The sequence below is a fragment of the Cottoperca gobio genome, chromosome 23 (genome assembly GCF_900634415.1).
Source record: "Cottoperca gobio chromosome 23, fCotGob3.1, whole genome shotgun sequence".
Classification (NCBI taxonomy): domain Eukaryota; kingdom Metazoa; phylum Chordata; class Actinopteri; order Perciformes; family Bovichtidae; genus Cottoperca; species Cottoperca gobio.
Window position 1 is genome coordinate 6,919,442 of NC_041377.1, and position 21,909 is coordinate 6,941,350.

A 21,909-nucleotide genomic window follows, 5' to 3' on the forward strand; every position below is an offset into this window, starting at 1 on the left:
ATAGCACATTGACAATAATTTCAAAACTGGTCAAATGTCGAGGATCAGCATTCTGTCGATGTGTTCTGTGGCGAAGTGGTTCACCTCACAGCAAATTTGAGTCCAATGACCTGCTGGTGCCTTTCTGTGTTGAGATTGTATGTTCTCTGTGTGTGCGTGTGTGTGTAATGCTCACCAATATGTCATAGGCTCAGCCATAGACTACTCTTTCGCTACTGTTGCGGCTGTAAAACGGTTGATAAATTGTTTTATCCGCAATTGTTTTAATTCTGTTTTTTTCCCCAGTTGAATCATTTACCAGCCAGGCTTAAATTCCTACCTTAGCCACCATGTGACATTTTTGTTAAATGATGGCTAAGAACTTCTCAACACTAACCTCTCCCTTCTGCTCTCTTGCAGCCACAGCAAGTCGTCCAGAAAAAGCTTGCTCAGGTAAGATAATAAGGATTATTCATATACACCAACACACACAAATTCAACACACTTGCATCAAAATTACTTTGTAATCCTCATTACACTATATGTTATTCTGTATCTCCAAACATTTTTCTGACCTAGTTTCTATGGAAAGATGTTAACTAAATTCAGGCAAAATGCACAAGTTGCTGTTGTGCTGATTGGTTTCCATATCAAAAGGCATTATTTGGTTTGTGTGTTTTTTTGTAGCCTGGCTTACTGTATTCCAGGTGTGTTCACCCTGGTCTGTTGCCCAATGGGAAGATAATGGCTATTGGTGCTTCTGCATTTTCAGATATAATATATTCAATATATATATTCAGCTATTTACAATGCAAGCTGCTGGCCTAACCTTGAGAAGCAATTTGTGTTGAGCAATTGCCCATTGACAGTTCAACATGTGGCCTGGGGGAGAAGGGGATCGCACCGCCAACCCTGCAATTAACTTCTTCTACCTCTTTAGCATCAGCCAACCCTATAAATGTACGAATGCCCCAAACTATTGCAAACAATGATCAAAAACCATGAAAATATCTCATAAGGTTGTCCTGGGTTGATGGAAGAACATGTTAAATCTGATTGTGTTGGCCTCCTAACTGAAGTTTCAGTTTGTTTGCCATTGCTCTCCAAAATCAAACATACCAGAATGTTCTGGTCTGATGCCGCTATCAGCAGAATGACAATGTTTGTCAATGCCTGCCAGAACGGTTAAAAAAGATCATTGCAAAAATGAGTACTCTCTGATCGGCAGAGTTACGAGTAAGTATAGATAGAGACTGGATAAAAACTGACAGTAAACAGTAAAACAAGTGACATTCACCCATCCATCCACCCAACCTCCTCCCTAGTGCTAATATCAACAGCATGCAACACTTCCAACTTTGGTCCTGGCAGTTTGTGGCTCTCATATTTTAAGTGTCTTGTGTGTTCTCATCATAAGTGATGGAATGATGGTTCTTGTGAAGCTTCTCAAAGTCCGGGAACATCCGTGCAGTTGCTGCAACAGTAACTCTACCTGCAGCTAAAGCTGACACTGGTGCTGTGTGTTTTCACTTACGAAAGGTTGAGCCGGATGAGAACTGTGGCAAAAGTCACATGCAGTACGTAAACACAGGAGTAGCTTATGCAAGAAAATAGTTGAGATGAGACATGAGATATTCCTTTAGAGAGAAATTCCAAAGTTAACTGCAGTGCTTCCATGCCTGACTGTTCATAGGTGGCAGATAATTAGATGCTGTTTTGTGATGCATCTACATCAGAGAAAGAATGAAAGTGAGTAATAAGTGAGTGCTACATGACACAGGACCCCCCCCCCCCCCCCCCCTTCCCAGCATTCCCTCACACTCCAGGAATCCACCAGCCTCCCTCTGTTCACTGGTGCGGGCCACTTCTTGGTGTGAATGCATAACTCGGCTCTGATTTGTGGCTGTGTGGGAACAGGGCTGAGGTAGTTGGGAGGCGCTGTGAGGCCCTGGGAGCTGCAAGCCATAAAAATGTCATTTAGCTCTCCCACTTTGATAGGCTGCTTTATCTCAGCCCCACCACCACTAGCCTGTACAAAAACCTCAAACCCCTTTCATTCCAGTGCTCGGGGTGGGGTGGATACATGACCCAACAGAAAGCTACAACTTTACACATGCACATAGCATAGTTTCCCATTGACCAACCAGGACTCCTACTTTTCCATGCTTCTATGTTTTTGTTTAAAAAATATAATTTCAATTGTCTGATTATCTTGGTAAGGCTAACAAACAGTGACAGTGACAGAAGTGGGCTCTTACAGAATCTGTACGACTTGAAACTTTGTCATTTGGAAGGTAATCAGTGGATAGACAAAATAAATGGTTCCCAATCAAGGCCAAAGTTAAAGTTACAGCCATAAATGAATACAAAGTCAATGGAAAGGTACAAAAAGAGGCAAACAGATGCTGATTGGCTCTTGGTGTCACAAGTTGTGGTGAGCTGTATGAGACTACGTCATGAGTTTACAGAGACAGGAGGAAATGAAAATAAGAGAAACACCTTTCAAGTACTCGTTAGGCAAGGAGCGAATTAGAGACTCTACAAAGGCAGCCACAAAACTTTGTTTGTAGTTGGTAGCAATAGACGGATAAGCCAAGAAAGAGTGACTTTAACACATGTTTTTCATCTCTCAATGGTGATATATTTGACCCTTTTCAAGTTCCAGGTTCACTTATGGTCAATCAAAGGTTGCGCAACAGAATGCAAGTGGTAGTCCCTTTATGTGACACAAGAAAAAAGAAAAAACCAGAAGAAAACCATTTTTTACTTTACTTTTTTGTTTTTTTTAAATGTAAAAGTTAGGGAAAAATGCCTTTAATATACACCTTTAAATGTGTCTGGTTGTAACAGCTATGAACACTGTCCCACAAACTAGTCAGAACGCCGTACGTCCCTTAACCCTAACCAAGCCTTGAGTGGCAGAAAACGCAATTATGAATTATTTTTGTAAAATTGATCGGTAATAGTTTGGGAATGCTCTGACAAACGTCTAAAAGAGCTTGAAGATGCTTTAACGATTCAGTTTGGTAGTAACCGTAACTCAGTTGAGTAAATTGCAGGCTAGTCATGGTCACCTTCTGCCTTGTAGAAGGAGTGTGTGAAATGGTGTGGGTGGCGGTAGGGGGGGGGGAATATAATTGCAACTTCTTTTTTGTCCCCCACCCACGTTACCACCAACACAACCACCTTTTTTTCTCTCCTGCTCCCATTTGCCCTCGTCACACATGGTAACATTTAGCGGGCCTTTTAAGACTGAAGTGTGTGAGCACTAATGAATGGAGTTGGTGCTGCACCGCCACAGCCTGGGAAAGGAAGAAGGTTATAAATTGTGTCAGCTAGCCTCCCTGAATAAAATGAGGCCATGTGGAAAATGAAATCCATTTCAGCTCAGGAGGGAGGAGGAACATGTTTTTTCTCTACCCCCCCCCACCCCCCCCCGCCAGGGTAAAGAGAAATGTAAGGTTATGAAGCCATCATTAACAGCGCTGTACTGAGTCCATTTACATCCACCGTGTTTAGGAGCACTTTAATTTTTTGCATAAAGAAATCTAAAACAGTATAAATGTGGCAACGTTTTTATGTTAGAGTGGTATGAAATAGTGGAGTGCTTGAGGTTATGCATTCTTACTTCTCATACACAGCCCATTGAAGGAACAATTGCAGCTTTAAAGCAAAGCAATTTGCATCAAAATCCACACAGCTTCTTCTTTCAGACCGAACACACACACACGACACACACTTCTGCACACACTTTTTCCAGTGATAGTATCGTATAATAGGGAATACCGATCTGAAGAAAGAGCAGAGGGCAAAGTGAGTTTGTGTTTTTAATCCCGTTTAACCTTGTTAGCATTAACTGGAACTTGTTCATCAGAGCCAGAGCAGTTTGATGGTTCTGCATCAGGGACGTTTCTGTCTAATCATGCACATGATCATTTCCTGACAGATTAATCATTCACTTTGTGACCACGTTGAATGTAGCTGCTTCATTAACCATATGAACAAGTGACTGCTCATCCTCATATTTCTTCATGCCTCCGTCCGTCCGTGCGTCCTATCCTCGTCAACGCAATATCTCAGGAACGCCTTCAGGGAATGGCACAAGCATCCACTTGGATTCAAGGATGAACTGATTAGATTTTGGGAGTCAAAGGTCTAAGGTTAAGATCACTCTGACCCCACATCCGTCCCATCCTCGTGGAGGGAATTTCTTCAAATTTGGCACTAAGAGTCCACTTGGACTCAAGGATGAACTGATTAGAGTTTGGGGTCAGGTTCACTCTGACCTCACGTCCGTCCCATTCTCGTGGACAGGTGGGCATTGAGGGAATTTCTTCACATTTAGTGCACATGTGTAGTTGGACTCAAGGATGAACGGGTTGGATTTTGGTGGTCAACAGTCAAAGGTTAAGGTCGCTGTGACCCAATTTACGCGAATGCGATATCTCAGAAACGCCTTGAGGGAATTTCTTCAAATTTGCCGCTAAAAGTCACATGGACTCAAGCATGAACGGATTAGATGTTGGGGGTCAAAGGTCAAGGTCACTGTGACCTAACATAGTGAACACGACCGTGACTTTGTGAACCGTGTTAACATAATCCAGGCTAGTTTGTGGGAAGGATTTGTGCACAGGTGCCGCATGACAGAGTGGGTGGCAACATGTGCTTGCTTCCTGTTAAGACTAAAAGGGTTACAAATGATATCATGTTATATTGAAATGTAGTTAGCCCAAGATCATATCCTTTGACTTCAAAGACAGCCGTCAGTGGATTAGGATCAACAGGTCTTAGAAGTTCATTCATCCCAGTTGAGTTGTATCTGTAGTCAGAGGTGTAAGAGGGTGGACAGAAAGAGTGACAGAACTGTCCCCTGTGGGGCCTCTGTGTTGCTCACACACAGTGTCCGACACACAGGCATATATAATACATTGATAGGCATTCTACAACAGATCTAAAAGACTTTAAATGACTGTCTTGTTTTTATTTACAGGAAGAAGAAGAGGAAGAAGAAGAAGAGGCTGGAGAGTCCTCAGAGGAGGACTAAGCCACCACATCATGAAATCTCTACCTCATTCAGCTGTCAGGTCTTTCAAAGGGAAAAGACTGCCTTGACCACTTATTTTTGACTTTTTCCAACCTGCTATTTTACTCGGTTTAATTTCAGAGAAGATCATTTCTATCTTCAAACAGGCAGAAATGTTCACTTCATGTCTGTTTCTTAAAAAAAAAAAATTACATAGACCATACAGAATGCAGCAAAAAGAAACGTTTAGTAATTGTCCTGCTGCTAGCTCTTATTGGCTGAAAAGATAAGATATAAGCTTTCAGCTCCAGGCATTCTGCCTGTCAAAACCAACAAATGAGGCCAGAGACAGACATGTCATCAGTCCTGTACAACACACTTACACTCCTCAACTAAAGACAAACAGACAAAAACAATGATGTAAGTTAATGTTTAAAAAAAAATGTTTATTCAGGATCCTCAGAGCATCATCTGAGGATGAGAGCGTTAGTAGGTGGTGCATCATACTGCCACAGTATCTCTCTTTCATGGACAGATACACACACACACCACACTCTTTCACACACCCCATCATTGTTGACTGATACTTCAGACATTGATGGCAGCAAAGAGACAGGCTGGTTGTGTCGTACAGACATGTAAAACAACCGTCTGCTGTTCCAACATATCAGTGATTTAGCTCTAAAGCAAACAAACCTGCCCACCCATTACCGATACTGGTGTTCGGCCAACAAACACAGGGAGACACCGAGCTCTTTCCTCAGGGCAGTGGTTTATCCATCATGTTGGCGTGAAGCCGTTTAGAAAAGTTGTTAGCATTGGCTCAGATTTCACTTTTAGTCCCCATACATCATCTTTACATTTGAAAAAAGGCCGAGAAGAAACAGCACCCGATGCAAAGGTTCATCATGTGGGGAACCTGTCAATGCAAATGTATCTCATGTAACCACGGCCTAATACCAAAGCATTAATCAAACATCAATTGAAGATTAGTTGCTTTGATCAGAACCTAAACAAGGGGCACGTTTTAGATAATTCCTTTGCTGGATTAATGTTAATTATAAAGGACAAAAGTCCTCAACCTTTCAGGTAAATTCCTGTAATGTGCGAGATGAAAATAATAATGTAAAATGCTCAAACACTTAAGCATTAGACTATAATGTCGGAGCACAGGGCAGTATTTCAAAGGATGGCTGTTAAATTTAAACAATAACACTGTTTAATTAACTAATAATCTTTATAATAATTCCTTTTCGGCTGTTTGAAAAACACAACAGCTTTAAATGATCTATTAAATCTGGGGTCTGGTTCTTTTTGGATCTGATTCCAGATTGACGAAATACCTGTATTTTCTAAACTAGACTAGATCAATGCTGATTCCATTTTTAGATTATAGCTGAGCGGGTTGAGCAAATTATTGTAAAGTTTCTATACCGAGTAAGGAACAGAATTCTTGAGTTTGAGTTATTTCAAAAGCTGAACCTAAATAAATTAAACAAGGCATCTGAAAGATCCAATTTCAATAATTGATTCGATTGAATGGATTCAAATTCATAAAATGATATCAAATCCCAAAATGAAATTGCAGCTGTTACAGCAGTGTGGCTCATCTCCATTGTTTAAACAAATCCATCCGTTGAACGATCGTAATCGTTTTCCCGCAAAAAAAAAAAAAATTGTACATTGTAATTGTTACCTTTGAAAGTGTAGGACAAATAATTATTCATAACCATCAATCCCCAAACTGACTATTTGAAAGCTAAGCATTGCTTTGAAAACTAAAAGGGAATATCTTTTGTATCCACCCCCTGATTTAGAACCGCTCCAAAATGCAATGAGTTCTTCCTTGGCCCTTGCTACGCCCTTCCGCCAAGTTTCATGAAAATTGCGCCAGTAAAGCATAAAAAACATAACCTTCTTGGCGTAGGCAACTATACAAACATTGGGATGCGTCCAAGAGGCAATCAAGACTCCGAACAATCATTTTATTTACTTCATTGTCAGAACATCAACAGAACAATGAGAAAGAGTAGACAGTCCAGTGCGTCCGGTATACATTTAAAGCTTTAATTGTGATTACTTGACCCCAGGGGCGGTGTCGGTGTTGCTCGATAGACCCGAACATTAGAGCTATACATGAGCTCTGCTTTGCTCTCCCTGTTGTTGGTGGACTGACGCGCCTCTTTCACTGCTCTAGAAAACGATAGAACCTCTTCACACCCTGTCGGTACTCCACTACCAAACAGCTCGACGTTGCATCAGACTACTGTTTGTTCAGACATACATTAACAAGCTTGCGTACATAGCTTCGTTCAGTTTGTTCTTTGCGCAACATAGCTTTAAAACCTTCAATTCCATCACTGATGTGACACTGCAAAGAAATCCACATACTTGCAACAAAACAAAAACCTCAAGGACAAAAACCACAAGAACAAACCACACATTACCTCACAACACACTTGATACCTGGATTTAGTGGCAGCGTGACATTGGACGTTACGCACTGTAACTCCAGGAAGCCTTACCGTTAAGGAAACCTGCTTTCTGGTCACTGATATGCAATATCTTGATACCATGATTTCAAACTACCTCTGACTCAGCACAACCAGCTAATGAACGCTGTTGCTCAGTACACGCAAACAAATGCCCTGGAAGGCAGTTTATTTGTGTTGGAACTTTATACTGTACATTAAAGCGAGGTCATGCCGGTTGGTTGTAGTCTTGTCATGGAGGAACAGCAATATTTCTGCAACTGTTTTGTTTGATTCAGTCAGGTAAACACTATGTAATCCATAAAGAAGCAAAACGTCAGATATGACAGAGCCATGTGCATCAACATTAAAGGAAAATTCAGCTATTTTTACAACAGCAGCCTTATTTTTTCCCCTTGTGACCATCTTTCCTGTTCTAACAGGCCAGACAAGTGTTTTTTTATTAAAACATAAAATTACAATATTTAGCCTAACATAAGTTTAAAACAACCGAAAACACCCCACGTATAATTTGTTACTGCTCATTGTATTGTAAAACCACAAGTTAAGCTGAGAAGCAGAGTTATTAGCTGTACAAGAATCCCAGCAGACACTTTGACTAATAACTTTAACGATACAGTTGTGATTTATTCAGACATAAGGCGGTAAGTACATGAGTTCTCCACCCTGTAGATTGTCTCCAACTCTGTTGTAAAGAGTTGCCAGATCTTAACAATGTGACACAAATGTCATCACAACCTTCAGGCATGGTGGTCAAAACTTTGAAAATAAGACACAGGCTGTTAAAATAATATCCTGAATGTTCCCTTTAATTAGAGCCCGACTCTAAAGCCTGCAGTCCAACATTTGCAATTTATATATTAATATATCCATAATTTGAAGCCATGATTCTTATCTTAAGTCATATCTTTGTCATAGTTTCAGTTTTCAGCTTTGGTAACTGATTGTTTCTATACAAAAGATCTTATAAGAACCAGAATACTGACTTATTTTTGTCATGTATATATATCAATCGATCAATTGGTTGTAATATTTTAAATATGAGTCCAATCAACACATTCACAAGTGTTGTTACGATGCAGTCTTTAGAGTTTGTCTCCATCATCACTTGGCACTGACTGGCCTGACATTTTCCTCTTTAGAGATTTCTGGAAAAAGCCTCGATTCAGTGGTCTGTTTTTTATACTTAAAACACGAAAGCAGCTAACATATTAAGTACTGTTTTTTTTTTTCTTCTTATTTACCTTAATTCTAATTTGTATCTAAACATTGTAATGAAACATATTTAGCATTATCTGCAAACTGGGACTTCTGTTTGACAAACTGTTAACTTGAATTTATTTTGTTCACACAATGGTTCAATGAGTATCAAGTGTTTGTACAACACTACATGATAAAACTACATGTTTTTTTCTTTTCTTTTTTGGCTTTTTAATAGTTAGAGTTGTTTTTCCTGAGTTATGTACTACCTATATATGTACAGTACCTCAAACAGACCGTTAAAAATGGACTAATCAATCGACAAATACCTACCTCCAGTCTCTTTACTTTCTGTATGAGTTACATTGATGTATGATATGATCGACATCAGGACTGCAGAAGCTCCTTACTTAAAGTATTGTATCAGATCAAGCTTCCAATCTCAGTACATTTGGATCCTCACCTTTCAAAGTGACTTTCAGGTTTTGAAACAGATATGTTTGGATTTTGTATATTGTATTCATGAATATGTTTTTCTTGTTTTTAATTAGTAGATAGCGATATATTTGATTAGCTGTTGTGTACTTCACACAAATGTGATTTTCTTTTCTTGTGATATGGTTAAACCAGATGTAAATGTAAATGCTTTGTACTTAGTGATGGATTATACAATTTTTCACCTGTCATCATGGCAACTTTTGAAACGTTAACATGGTATTTTAAATTGGGGCCTGAGGTAGAGCCTCAGAGGAGCTACATTGATCCTGTCAACTTGCCTTCATCAGCAACACCAGTGTGGAACAGGGGGGCTGCCCATAGATCCGACGGCTTATTATTCTGATGCCCCGAAAGTCTGAAAAATGTCCCATTGAACCGAAACCCGTAAACAAATGCCCATTTCCAAAAGGCCCATTTTTCTATACATTTCACACTTTCAGCACATGGCTAATTATCATGCAGAATAGCGTCATCGGACCTTCCCGATTGGCTAGTACTCCTTGCCTTTTGTTGGTTTGGTTGGTAAGGATTTAGGCATGAGGAGTGAGACGGGTCCGTTAACGAGCTGTCGGAAAAACGGGCTTTCGGTCCAATGGGATTCTTTTTTAGGGTTTCTAATGGGTTTCAGAATAATCAGTCAGAACAATGGCGCGACTCCTATGGAACAACTTAACAGATGTTGTGGTCAACTCTCACTAAACAACAACCTGCACATTGTTTTGGACCATCAAGGTGCCTTTCAAAGCAAATTCTCACCTTGCTTTATTTAAAATTTGACCCACACTGTGTCATCGAAAACAGCCAGTGTAACAACTGCACAGATGTTAGCTCCAGCTGTTAACTAACTAGCAACAGTACACAACCACTGTGTAAGTACCTCACTCCTGACAAAGCAACGTTATCTGCTGCCAGACTTTGTGCTAGGATAAAGCTAGACAGAGATGAAACATACATCATCTTAGAAATATCAGAAAAGTGTATTTAAGTGTTGTATGAAGGCCTGAATATGATTTAAAAAAAAAAAGATTTGAGTCAAAAATCTACACCAGTTAAAAAAGTAATATATTAGTCAAATATTTTTGATTGCCTTCAATAACCAATATTTCCAGACACTGTGCAGGTAATGCTATTTCTAGTAACCCAACCAATACAAACAGAGAGAATCACAAGCTGCTGTGTAAACTGTGTGCACCTGTTGATGCAGGCTGATCAGTAGCTTTAAACGCATGGCTTTGAAACAGACAGGCTTCATCATTTAACACCACACCATCCATCAGCCAGACAGTCCGCACTTAGACCTGCTATTAACATGTGATCTGCATCTATCTGGATAAGGAAAAAAAGGCATATCGATGTATCACATGATAATACCAGGTGTAAATTGGGTCTAAGTAACACCATAAGCTCAACAAGCTCCACGTTTTGAGCTTTTGAAGTTTGTCATTTCCTTCAGAGATTTGAACTTGAAGTTCAGTAGAATCTAAAACACCTGCTGATGTTCTCTGGAGGTGATGCTACCTCGCTGTTGGACAGAACGATTGTAGAAGCTGTTGACAAGCTTTCAGCTCTGGGAGTCTTAATGAAGTTGATCTTTTCTCTTCATGATATCACGTTCTAGTACAATCGAATACACATTACTACCTCCAGAATGGCCTACTTATACCTCATTTTCAAACTTAAATACTGTTTAAAATTCAGGTGTCCGAGAGCATATGGAGAACATTTAAAATGTTATATATATATAGTTTATTTTTGTGGGGGATGAATTTTATAAGACTGTTTTTCTCTGCCTCTCAGTCACCATTAGGTAAGACTGGACATGTAACATTTGAAAAGGATTTATCTTACCTTATGCAATGTTTTGTAGTTAGCTGTGAGCGAAGTGGAGAGATTTCCCAGCTCTCCCGCTTCCTTGCTCTTTCTGTATAATTTCAAATATCTTCTACAGTATCTAACTTTTATTGCTTTCTCTAGCCACATAGTATTACTGTCTTTTTCTTCAGTACAATTGTTGCTTGCTTGCTAAACAAAGTCTTTATAGATATTCACTGCGTTTTATCCAGCACAATAAAAAGTATGGCATCCATAACATTGACGTGTGTGTGAATTTTTGATTTGTGTGTTTGTATTTTTAACAGTGTACATGAATGCTGACTTAAATCCCACTGATGTGTCCCTTAAGAATGGTCAGTTCTCTATTGTAACAACACTACCTCTGCAATTTGTTACAAATTCCATACGTACAGGAAATCCATCCTGTGATCAGGGCATGTGGATCCACTGGCTTGCCCAGCAGCAACGCCCAACAGTTTACCTATAAAACAAGCGTGGAACTACTGATTGTTTGATCTCCGGTCAGGGTGCAGTGTGTGACAAAGCCATGTTGTGTTTTTGAAAGAAAGAGAAAGTGTGTGTTACAGCCTTGAAGCCACTTAGTAGTAATAGTTTGGCTGTCTGTCTGCAGGAAGCCTCACTAGATTGCTGTTTCCCTTGTTCATCTATCTTCCTCTCTTTGGTAATAGTACAGCCGGGCTCTCTCTCGATCGACGGGACCCGCGCTGAGCGCGTACATTGAAAGTCGGCTAGGAAACAAGGGATACAGTTCAAATCCTCCAGTCAAAGCTGGCTGGTTGGATGCTAAAGTACACCTGAAGTATATTGCTTGTGGTCACCGGCTAACACGCTCAGTGGTAGTGCATGTTGAGCGCACAAACAGCAGAGTGCAGGTAGAAATCCTGGATAAACTTAATATAGACAATAAAGTTGTCTAGTAGTTGTATTAGCACACTAAGCTAATTCCCACAAGGCTGGTTGTAACTGAGGAAGTGAGAGCGACTCTGGTTTGCTGCCGGTCTCCGCCAATCTCAAGGTGCTAGAACAATGTGCCTGAGCAGCATTTTTGGAGGTTTCTCTCTATCTGAAATGGTTAAATGGTTGAAGTCAGAAAGGAGATGGGGTGGTTCAAGAGCTCTCAATGGTTTCTCCCTCTAGTTCCATTATTGGCATGGCCATTTGCCCCATCAGGAACTGCAACATTATGGATATCCTCCTTGGTAAGCTGCACAGAGCTTAATACAGGGGCCATTCTGTCCCTCTACCTTCCTTTAACTTAGGTCGCAGAGCTGTTACGGTGAGCTAGGTTGATAAGTGGTGGACGGCTGAGCACTTCTTTAGTTTATTCAGAAATTCCATTGGATTGCCAACTTCCATTCTGAAGTAGAACAATTCTTAGATTACATTCTCTTTTCTACAATTCTCCAAGGCCTCTGTTTTCTGTTTTTAACTTTAAACATCTGCTATGAGTTCTGCATTTTCTTTTTCCATTACTTTGAGCTTGGAGTCTGTTTAGTTCGCAGCAGGTTCTGGGGATTCAACTTTGGTCACGCAGGACAAAACTGTGAGTTAATTTAAATAGTCTTTGATGGGTTTGAGATTCAGAGTCCGGCCTTCAGTGTTTTCCTTGAGGCAATTGTTCCAGTCACTTCTGCAAGGTCGGCGTTCGCGTTAGGCATAAACACGGGACCTCTGGAAATCTGTAGTGGGAGCTTAATGCACTCAGTCCGTGCCACCAGAACCAGAACTTCCTCTTGAACTAAAAACTGACCCTCAGTCATGAATTCATATTTAAAGGATAAGGCAGGTGTCAACAAATGCCATGTAAACACCAAAACCAGCAATGTGTATTTTTGTGTTTGTTTCTCAATACTTTATGACTTCCCTACCCCTGTGGCACTCCAATTACACATTTCATTTTATTTTCTATTATTTTTTAAAGCTCAGTGATTTCCTAAATCAGCATAACACTGTAGTGTTTAGCAAACATGACTAAAACAGGAAAACATTTGCATTTCGTTGGGGACTACTTTCAGCCACGGATACGCAATTGCTGTTCTAGTGAGTATTTCAGGCAGCAGGAGAAGTGTATGTGTGTTTGAGTCAAAATAAACTACAGTGTGTGTGTGTTCATATTAATAAAGGAACATGACAACATGTCCTGTTTCAGCTGGAAATAGTAATGAATTGCAACTATTTCTAAGTTAAAGAAAGCAGTAAACTCTTGGCTCTCATCACAACGTCTTGAATGTTTAAGTATGGAGTGGATTTGGGAGAAAGGATTTCAGCATATACGTATCCAGTTCCTGTGTGTGACTGGAAAGTACAGTATGTCATCATTGTGGCGTATTCAGACCGGCACAATAGCAGGCTGCCTTTTGGTCTTTCACATTGTCTTCACTGAATATGAGGACAACTTTGGTTTTTAGCAGGATTAAATATATTTTTTTAAAGATTTGGGCCCCCAGTGCCACACTGGACCCACCCCCCCACCCCCATCCTTTCAAACCCAATCCTCCTGTCCGTAACATCCCTCTTGCTTTCCCTTCTTGGAGTATGTGACCACCTAGGAGCCCCAGACCTCTGACCTAAATGGGATTTCTGTGAAAAAGGGGGCTCCCTCCCTCACATCAAAGCTGGCCGACTTGCTGTTCCCTGACAGGCTCCGTCACTCAGCGGCCGGCCCCCCTCCGCCCCACCTCCTGTTGTTAGTGCCAGCGCTCATCATAAAGCCTTGTGCTAATTCCTCCCGATTGACCCATTTAGAGGTGGAGGTTTCCTCCTTGCCCTTCTCTTAGGTTTACTAATCCGTTCTATATAAGTATGATAATGGCAAACAGCTAAGCACAAACAAGCATGCTAATATCTCTTTCATACCGCAGTGAAGTGAATCAGATTAAATTTTATGTCTGAATACTAATAATAAGTGCTGTTAATGCAGAGCACTAGTAATGGTTGAAAGTCTAATAAAGTATGTCAGAACTGTTTTCTAATAACTATGTTAATAATAGTATTAGCAAATATACAATACAAAATACAAAAGTTAATAATAATATTAATAATACATTTTATTTGTATATCGTTTAAAATATACTCAAAGACACTTCACATGGTCAAAATAACGCCTCACAGATTAAAAGTGGCTTTAAATATTGGGTTATGAGTGCAGTTTTGAAAGAGGGGAGTGAAGGAGAGTGTCTGAGGTATTGTGGGAGAGAGTTCCAGAAGAAGGGGACAACAATGGAGAAGCTCAGGTCCTGTATTTAATGTACATGTGCAAAACATTCACTGTGACCATGTGTGATCAGCACTGTTCTTCCTAAAGTCTGCAGAGATCTCATTTATACTGTTCACGTTGTAAAACAGGTTGTTGGCAGGAATGTACTTGAGATTATGCGAGCGGCCGAAGGACACAGGCTAAACTTTTATTGGCAGTAATTTTAACACGAATACAGTGTTACTATGCTGATTATGCTAAAGAGCTACATTAAAGTATATTTTGTTGACATCTGTCTCCTCCATTTGTGTAAGCACGTAATCTCTATCAGGGAGCATGGCTGGCCCGTGTCTTCACCAAGGACCATACAGTACAGAATATACAGAACTCTATGACCATCGGCTGGTTTGGCCTGGAATGATGGTCTATCCCCTGGTTGTTGATAATGCAACAATCCATAAGTTGGTTTACTTCCTCTTTGCAAGCTGATTCATTGCCATTGCTGATGAGACTTACCACTTCATGATGTGGTTCGTGCTATGTTTAGCAGTTGTGGATCATCAGCGCTGGGAATGTGGGAGCTTCTCACCCTATTTCTAGGGGTGAGCTCAGCCTCCCTGTGAATCAAATCAAATCAAATCAAATTTATTTGTATAGCCCAATATCACAAATTATACATTTGTCTCAGTGTGCTTTACAGACTGTACAGGTTACGACACCCTCTGTCCTTAGACCCTCGCATCGCACAAGGAAAAACTTCCTAAAAGAAACCCCAAAATTAAAGGGGAAAAATGGTAGAAACCTCAGGGAGAGCAACTGAGGAGGGATCCCTCTCCAAGGACGGACAGACGTGCAATAGATGTCGTGTGTACAGGATAAACAACATAGTACAAATACAACATTTAACAGAAATTATGTTGTGAAGGAAACTCATTTTGGTCAAAGATCGACCAGTAAATGGAGACAAATTGGTTGGACAGGATTTCAAATCTATTGGATAGTGGATCCAAGGGTCAGTGTCCAAATATCACACCCCATTACCTCATAGTTTATATCTCTTCAGCCTATCACAAAAAAATTATTGATTTTTTTCTTCACATTGCTGGAAAATGTGCAGAGGATCCCTTCCTCCAAGCTTTTTGAGTACGTCAGCAACATCCACAAGAGAAATGGACATGGGTTACCCAGAACCTTCAGCTCCTATATGGAAAGCATGAAAGTGGGGTTCAGGATTGGTTTTCCTTCCACCAACTGACAGATATACCCTCAGGTCAGTTCAACAGTTCTCCTCCATTGCTGAAAACATTCCCTACCAGTTTGCCAGATCCTCTGGGGATTGCTGAGTCCCCCTTTTCTGTAAAAGCTTCATGGCAACATATCCAATATTTGTCAAAATATTTAACTCTGTTCTTAAGTGGTGGACCAAATGTATTGCCATCCCTATAGCACACTACTAACATGGCTAAATATCTCACAGTGGCTTTATATGGTGTAGACAATATCTATACTATACATTTACACAGCTACACGAGGGACACTTCTCTCAGCATCCACTACCCACCATGACTTCAACACTCTCTAAACTGTTATTTCTCACATTTGCAAAGCTGAAAATAATATGATGTCCTATACTGATAACACGTTATGGTAAAAGGCAACTCCAGTAGAATATGTGGGTAGTGTTTGTACCCATCTGGGTTCTTGAGGACAGGGACAATGTTAGAAAGAGAAGGTCCGTACAGACTGTGAGCCCTGTTACAGTATGACTTTCTGTTTCTAACAGACGAGCAGAACACTGAGAAGGATTTGCAGTGGCACCCCATGATAAACAAACTTTGTAAAAGTAGGATATACCACACCACCACTCCATCCACTGCCCCTAACACACAACATATACACACTCCAGACAGGCACTTCCCCAGACCTCTTGAGTAAATAACCTAAATATCCCACTTCTTGTGTCAGGAAGTGTTACTTCCGGACAGCTCCAGAGAAGAGGCAGGGAGACAATCACCCCCCTGGCTTTTCTCTTCCTCACATTCCCCAAAACTACAACTACAAAACTACTAACTGAAATGTTTTATGGCTATACGTAATTGCACCCGGCAGGTATAGGCTGTATATTTAGAATTCTTCAGCACCTACACATGATAAAACCTGCTTTTTTCTTCTTTTTTTTTTTCATATCTTCAAAACAGTCCTGCTGCCTCTTGAGTTCAAACTGAGGCTATTTCCAACATAAATTATCTCAAAGCCAGATTATTCACATTAATTAAACAGCTACAATGTTTTAATTCAAATGTTCTCATTTCCTGGTATCACTGCCAACATTGAACTAATTGTTTAAATGGATAATAAAGTATTCATCCATCCATCGTCTACCGCTTATCCGGGGTCAGGTCGCGGGGGCAGCAGCTCCAGTAAGGAACCCCAATCTTCCCTTCTCCGGGCCACATCCGCCAGCTCCGACTGGGGGATCCTGAGGCGTTCCCAGGCCAGTGAGGAGATATAATCTCTCCACCGAGTCCTGGGTCTTCCCCGGGGTCTCCTCCCAGCTCGACGTGCCTGGAACACCTCCCTAGGGAGGTGCCCAGGTGGCATCCTTACTAGATGCCCGAACCACCTCAACTGGCTCCTTTCAAGGCAAAGGAGCAGCGGCTCTACTCAGAGTCTCTCACGGATGGCTGAGCTTCTCACCCTATCTCTAAGGGAGACTCCAGCCACATCTGAGAAAACCCATTTTGGCCGCTTGTACCCGCGATCTCATTCTTTCGGTCATGACCCAGCCTTCATGACCATAGGTAAGGGTAGGAACGAAGATCGACCAGTAGATCGAGAGCTTCGCCTTCTGGCTCAGCTCTCTTTTCGTCACAACGGTGCGGTAAAGCGTATGCGCTCGTGAACAAGACCCCGAGGTACTTAAACTCCTTCACTTGGGGTAAGGGCTCATTCCTTACCCGGCATAGGCAATCCACCGGTTTCCTGCTGAGAGCCATGGCCTCAGATTTTGAGGTGCTGATCCTCATCCCAACTGCTTTACACTCGGCTGCGAACCGATCCAGTGACTGCTGAAGGTCACAGACCGATGATGCCATCAGGACCACATCATCTGCAAAGAGCAGCGATGAGATCCTCAGGCCACCGAATTGCAACCCCTCTCCTCCACGACTACGCCTCGATATCCTATCCATGAAAATCACAAACAGGATTGGTGATAAAGTGCAGCCCTGGCGGAGGCTAACATCCACTTTATCCCAGTGGATAATAAAGTATTGGCACAGTTAATTGCTATGTAACTCTGTGTCTCTGATGGTACTGTATGTCAGTTGGGTGCACAAAATTAAGAAGATTGACCCGTTTCAACTTCAGATATTCAATGAGCTGTCCTGCTGCCTTCTGGCTCTGTCCACACACCGCTTTGTTATATCACAGACTCTCCCTTCACTTTTGCCAACTTCTTAGGCATTGAGGAGCTACAGTGTTTATTGAGCAAACTGTAAACTTCACTGTACATTTACTGCCCATAGACAACTTCACTGCTAACCTTTCCCTTGCTCAACCACACTCTCGTTACGCACACAATACGCACTGTCCTGTTGAGATACGATCATATGCATGGGTTACCCTGATAAACACTATCTTATCTGGGCCAGAGACTTTATTTTTTACAACCAAGGCTCAGTAGAGCTTTGTGAACTTGTGAGAGTCAGATATGAGTAACAGAGAACAGCTGAGCAAGGCACGATAGGACAGGCTCAGAGCTTCTTCTTGCAACATGTACTCCTGTGTTTCTGGAATCAAAGATTGAACCAACAACAACATTATCAAAATGAAATCTGTGCTTGGAATGTCTTAATAATCTAATATGTGGAATGCTTTGAACAGCTTACTTAGAGTCTGAGGAACAACCCTATCTAAGTTATATATCATACAGTGAATGTGCGGGAGTAAATATGTTTTATACAGCAGCATACATATCTGCAAAGTGTTCACTGCCAACATATTGGTTATGGTTAGAGAAAGATTGTGGTCCTGGTTAAATATTAAAAAAGGCAACAATTATGTTTTCCAGAAAATACATTTGACAAAGCATATAAGCAGGATATAAACATTTTGTAGGATTCAGGGTTGCAAGGAGATCACCCAGTTGCTTTATCGAGCGACATCTTCTGGAAACACTTCATCTTTTTTTTTTGTCCCAGAACAGCAAAATTCTTTTTTGTTATAATTTCTTGGATATATTACTTGGAGGTTTTTAAAACAGACCTGACCCTAAAAGGGACCTGTTGACCCTCAGACCTTATCCAAATAGATTGAGGATTAGACACTATCCAGACCTTAAAGGTTCAATGTGTATTTTCGAGCCACCTGCTCCAAAGAAATAGGGGGCAGTATTTCACCTCTAAACTGGGCCGGATACAGCTGGGTCTAACCTGTATAACGGCAGCAACAGAAAATTTGACGATCCAGCGTAGAGTCGGTTAAATTGGCGCTATCTGCTGACTGCTAACGGAAGATTCCGTCTGACTCCCAGCTGCCTCTACTTTCGGAGAAGCAGCCTCCTGGCTTGAGTCGAGGGTACGAGTCGTTTTCTCGTTTTTGCCACTTTGGATTTAATCAACCTATCAAAACGTGCAGGGATCATGGATGTAATGTTGACAAACCCCGAGTCTGCCCCAGTGAGGCAGCTATACTTCTTCCTCTGGTCTGAGGGCAGACTGGAGCTACAGTGACTCACTATCACCTCCTAGACTGGACAGAGCAGGGCTAGTCAGTTAGCATGCTAATTTCAGTAGATATCTCTGCAACACAATACATAGACTGTGACATAATGTCAACACTGTTACCTCTTCACAATCTGTTGATTATGTTAGTTAATTTGTTCTGGCAGATCTTAAACATTGAACCTTTAAGAGGGAGAGAACATCATTACCAGTATGATGCTCCACTAACAAGCAGCTTCAGTGCAAAAGAGAGGCAGATTATCACCTTTCACTTCAGAGTTAACACTTTGAGCGAGTCTGCTTTAAGTCTCTACAGATTTAGTGTCATTATAACATGTTCTAGATTGACGTGAAAGCTGAAAACTATTGGAATTGGATCTGAACTAGTTCCATTTAAAGTGTAAATTCTTTCTGGGCACTGATTAGTTTCCTATCACCGTGAGAGGATATAACTGCTTCCTTCTTCAACTCTTGTCGGTAGTCACAGACTGCCCATCTAGGCATTCTCACTTCCTGGAGAAAGTGCAAATGGTGGAAAAAGGATGTCTGAAAGTCAAACGTACCAGAATGGGATAAATTGTTTCCAGGGATTTAACAATGGCCTGGAAGATGGAGGAGGGTTGTGTAAACATACTAAATACTTAATAAGGTTGATAGAATATTACATTTGTGAAAATCAAATTGTATACTTAAACATTGAATTTTGACAGAAAAGAGGAGGAGGTACAGCAACACACCATGACCACCTGACAATGCCAAGAAACATGACGTAATAATAAAGAAACAAACAAATAATTAAATCGATTTATTATACTAATGTCAAATTCATAAGAAGGCATGAATAATTAGTCAATAGTGTGGTGTAGATAGCGTTTCACAAAGTATGTAAAGAAGTTTGGAATAATTGAAAATAGAGAGCACCACAATAGCGTTGCAACCGCGCAAGATACAGTCACAGATGTTTACAGTGTGTGTACCGTGTGCAGTTGAGACCAAAATGAAGGTTGAGTTAGATGATGGCCGTGGTCCTTCAAGCATGCAAGATACAGTCACAAAACTTCACAGGTGAGTGAATTGGGTTTTGCACCCCCACTTTACACCCCTGGCCCGATTTGGCATTGCAGCTGGAGTAATGCTTTCACAAGATGGTCTTTAGTTTTTTCTAATAATATATATATATATATATAAATGTATTTTTATTTTCTGAATACATGTCTTGTTTTTTTTTCAACTCTAACCATGTCGCTTGCTCGTGAACATATGCATTGTGAACATTTTCGTTTGAACTACTTTCTAATGAGGAATAGTCCGAATGAACAACGGCATTGAAGTCTGAGCAATAATGCAGAAAACAAGCGCTTCAAATGGACAAGGACTGGAACAGCAACATGGCAAATCTTTCCTTGGTAGAGCATAAAAGTGTCCGTGAATGAATAAGATGCCGTGCCTTTTGCCAGTATGCCATTGTCCACTGCGGTAACTGGATCCAGTGGGATTGCTGGGAGTAGCTGTTTGAAGGTGTGAGTCAGCTGCCATGAAAGAGTCTCCTGCCTACACACCCTGAAACTGGGTGGATGTTCTCATTTTATTTGAGGTTTAAGACTCGGATTACCTTTCTAGAAACGTTCTCCCAGTTGCCCTGAATAATCCACAGTGTGAAAACATCTGGTTCTATTTATGCAGGTGTTCATCAGTTCAATTTCTAAACTGATAAATTATATTGTACTCTTTTATTATTTGTACTCTTTCATTTATTTATTTTTCTATTATGGTTTTCAGATTTTCAATATTCCAAGTTAAGGGGGCTAACAGTTGATTCCACTTGCACACATGTTTGTCACTGTGTGGGTCTTTGTATTTCAGTGCATATATATAGAATTATCTAAATGCAATGGCAAAACTTGAACATGCTTGAACAAAATATGACCCTACATATGTTTTAATTGAATGTGAGTTTATTATATCACATCACTGCCATTATGAATAGTAATTTACAGATAATTGCATTATTAATGCTTTAAATTCAGCCCTCATACTTTGAGAATACATGTACACATGTGTCCTGTAATGCTGTTTGTTGATTTCAGCTCAGCATTCAACACAGTCGACCCCATGAAACTGATTGGCAAGCTCAGCTCAGAACTTCCTCACAAATAGACGCCCAAGCTGCTTGGATCGGTGGTCTTACCTTCTCCACTCTAGTGTTGAGCTCTGGAGCTCCCCAGGGCTGTGTGCTCAGTCCCCTCCTGTTCACGCTGTACGCACACAACTGCAGTCTACGACGTGGAGAAAACTTTTGTTTGGAAGTTTACAGATGACACTACCATCATCGGCCGGATTACAAACAATGAGACTTCCTATTGATGAAGACACACGCCCCTGTCTACATCAACGGAGCTGAGGTGGAGCGGGTGAGCAGTTTTAAGTTTCTGGGAATCATCATCACTGAGAACCTGACACGGTCATCTCACATCTCCACCCTGGTTCAGAAAGCACAGAGAAGGCTATATTTCTTAAGGAAAGATACACATTTAAAATTCCCAAGCCAAGTTCTTGTTAGCTTTTACAGAGAAGCAATAAAAAGCATCTCAACTGGAAACATTGCAATCTGTCCTCAGGCTATGAAACTCCTAATCTCCACCTCATCCTCTGCACTCAACCATAAATAAATTACATAATTATAATGTATGAGTTGTATGTAAGTAACTCTAGTTTTTTTTATTCAATTGTGTTGTATTCTAATTATAATATGTGTATATATGTTGTGTGTGTAGCATGAGGGGGCTACAATTTACATTTCACTGTGCAACCTTGTTTTGTAAAATTACAAATAAATTAACCTTGTAGTCAAAAGCATTCTTGCCCTGGCTGAGAAGGATAAATGCATGCAGACCCTGGCTAAGTATCCTCATTGGGTACAATTTCAGCACAGGCTGCTGGGAC

At 40.8% G+C, this 21,909-nt stretch overlaps 1 protein-coding gene across 1 annotated transcript in view; it reads left to right on the forward strand.

Annotated features, from left to right (window-relative positions):
• The window catches only part of hmga2 (high mobility group AT-hook 2), a 36,129-nt gene extending 21,466 nt beyond the window's left edge, over positions 1-14,663 (forward strand). Inside the window, exons 4-5 of the mRNA XM_029462518.1 lie at positions 400-432; positions 14,574-14,663. Coding sequence (XP_029318378.1) covers positions 400-432; positions 14,574-14,663 — 123 coding nt within the window. The remainder of the gene's footprint in view (positions 1-399; positions 433-14,573) is intronic.
• The last annotated feature ends 7,246 nt before the right edge of the window (positions 14,664-21,909 follow it).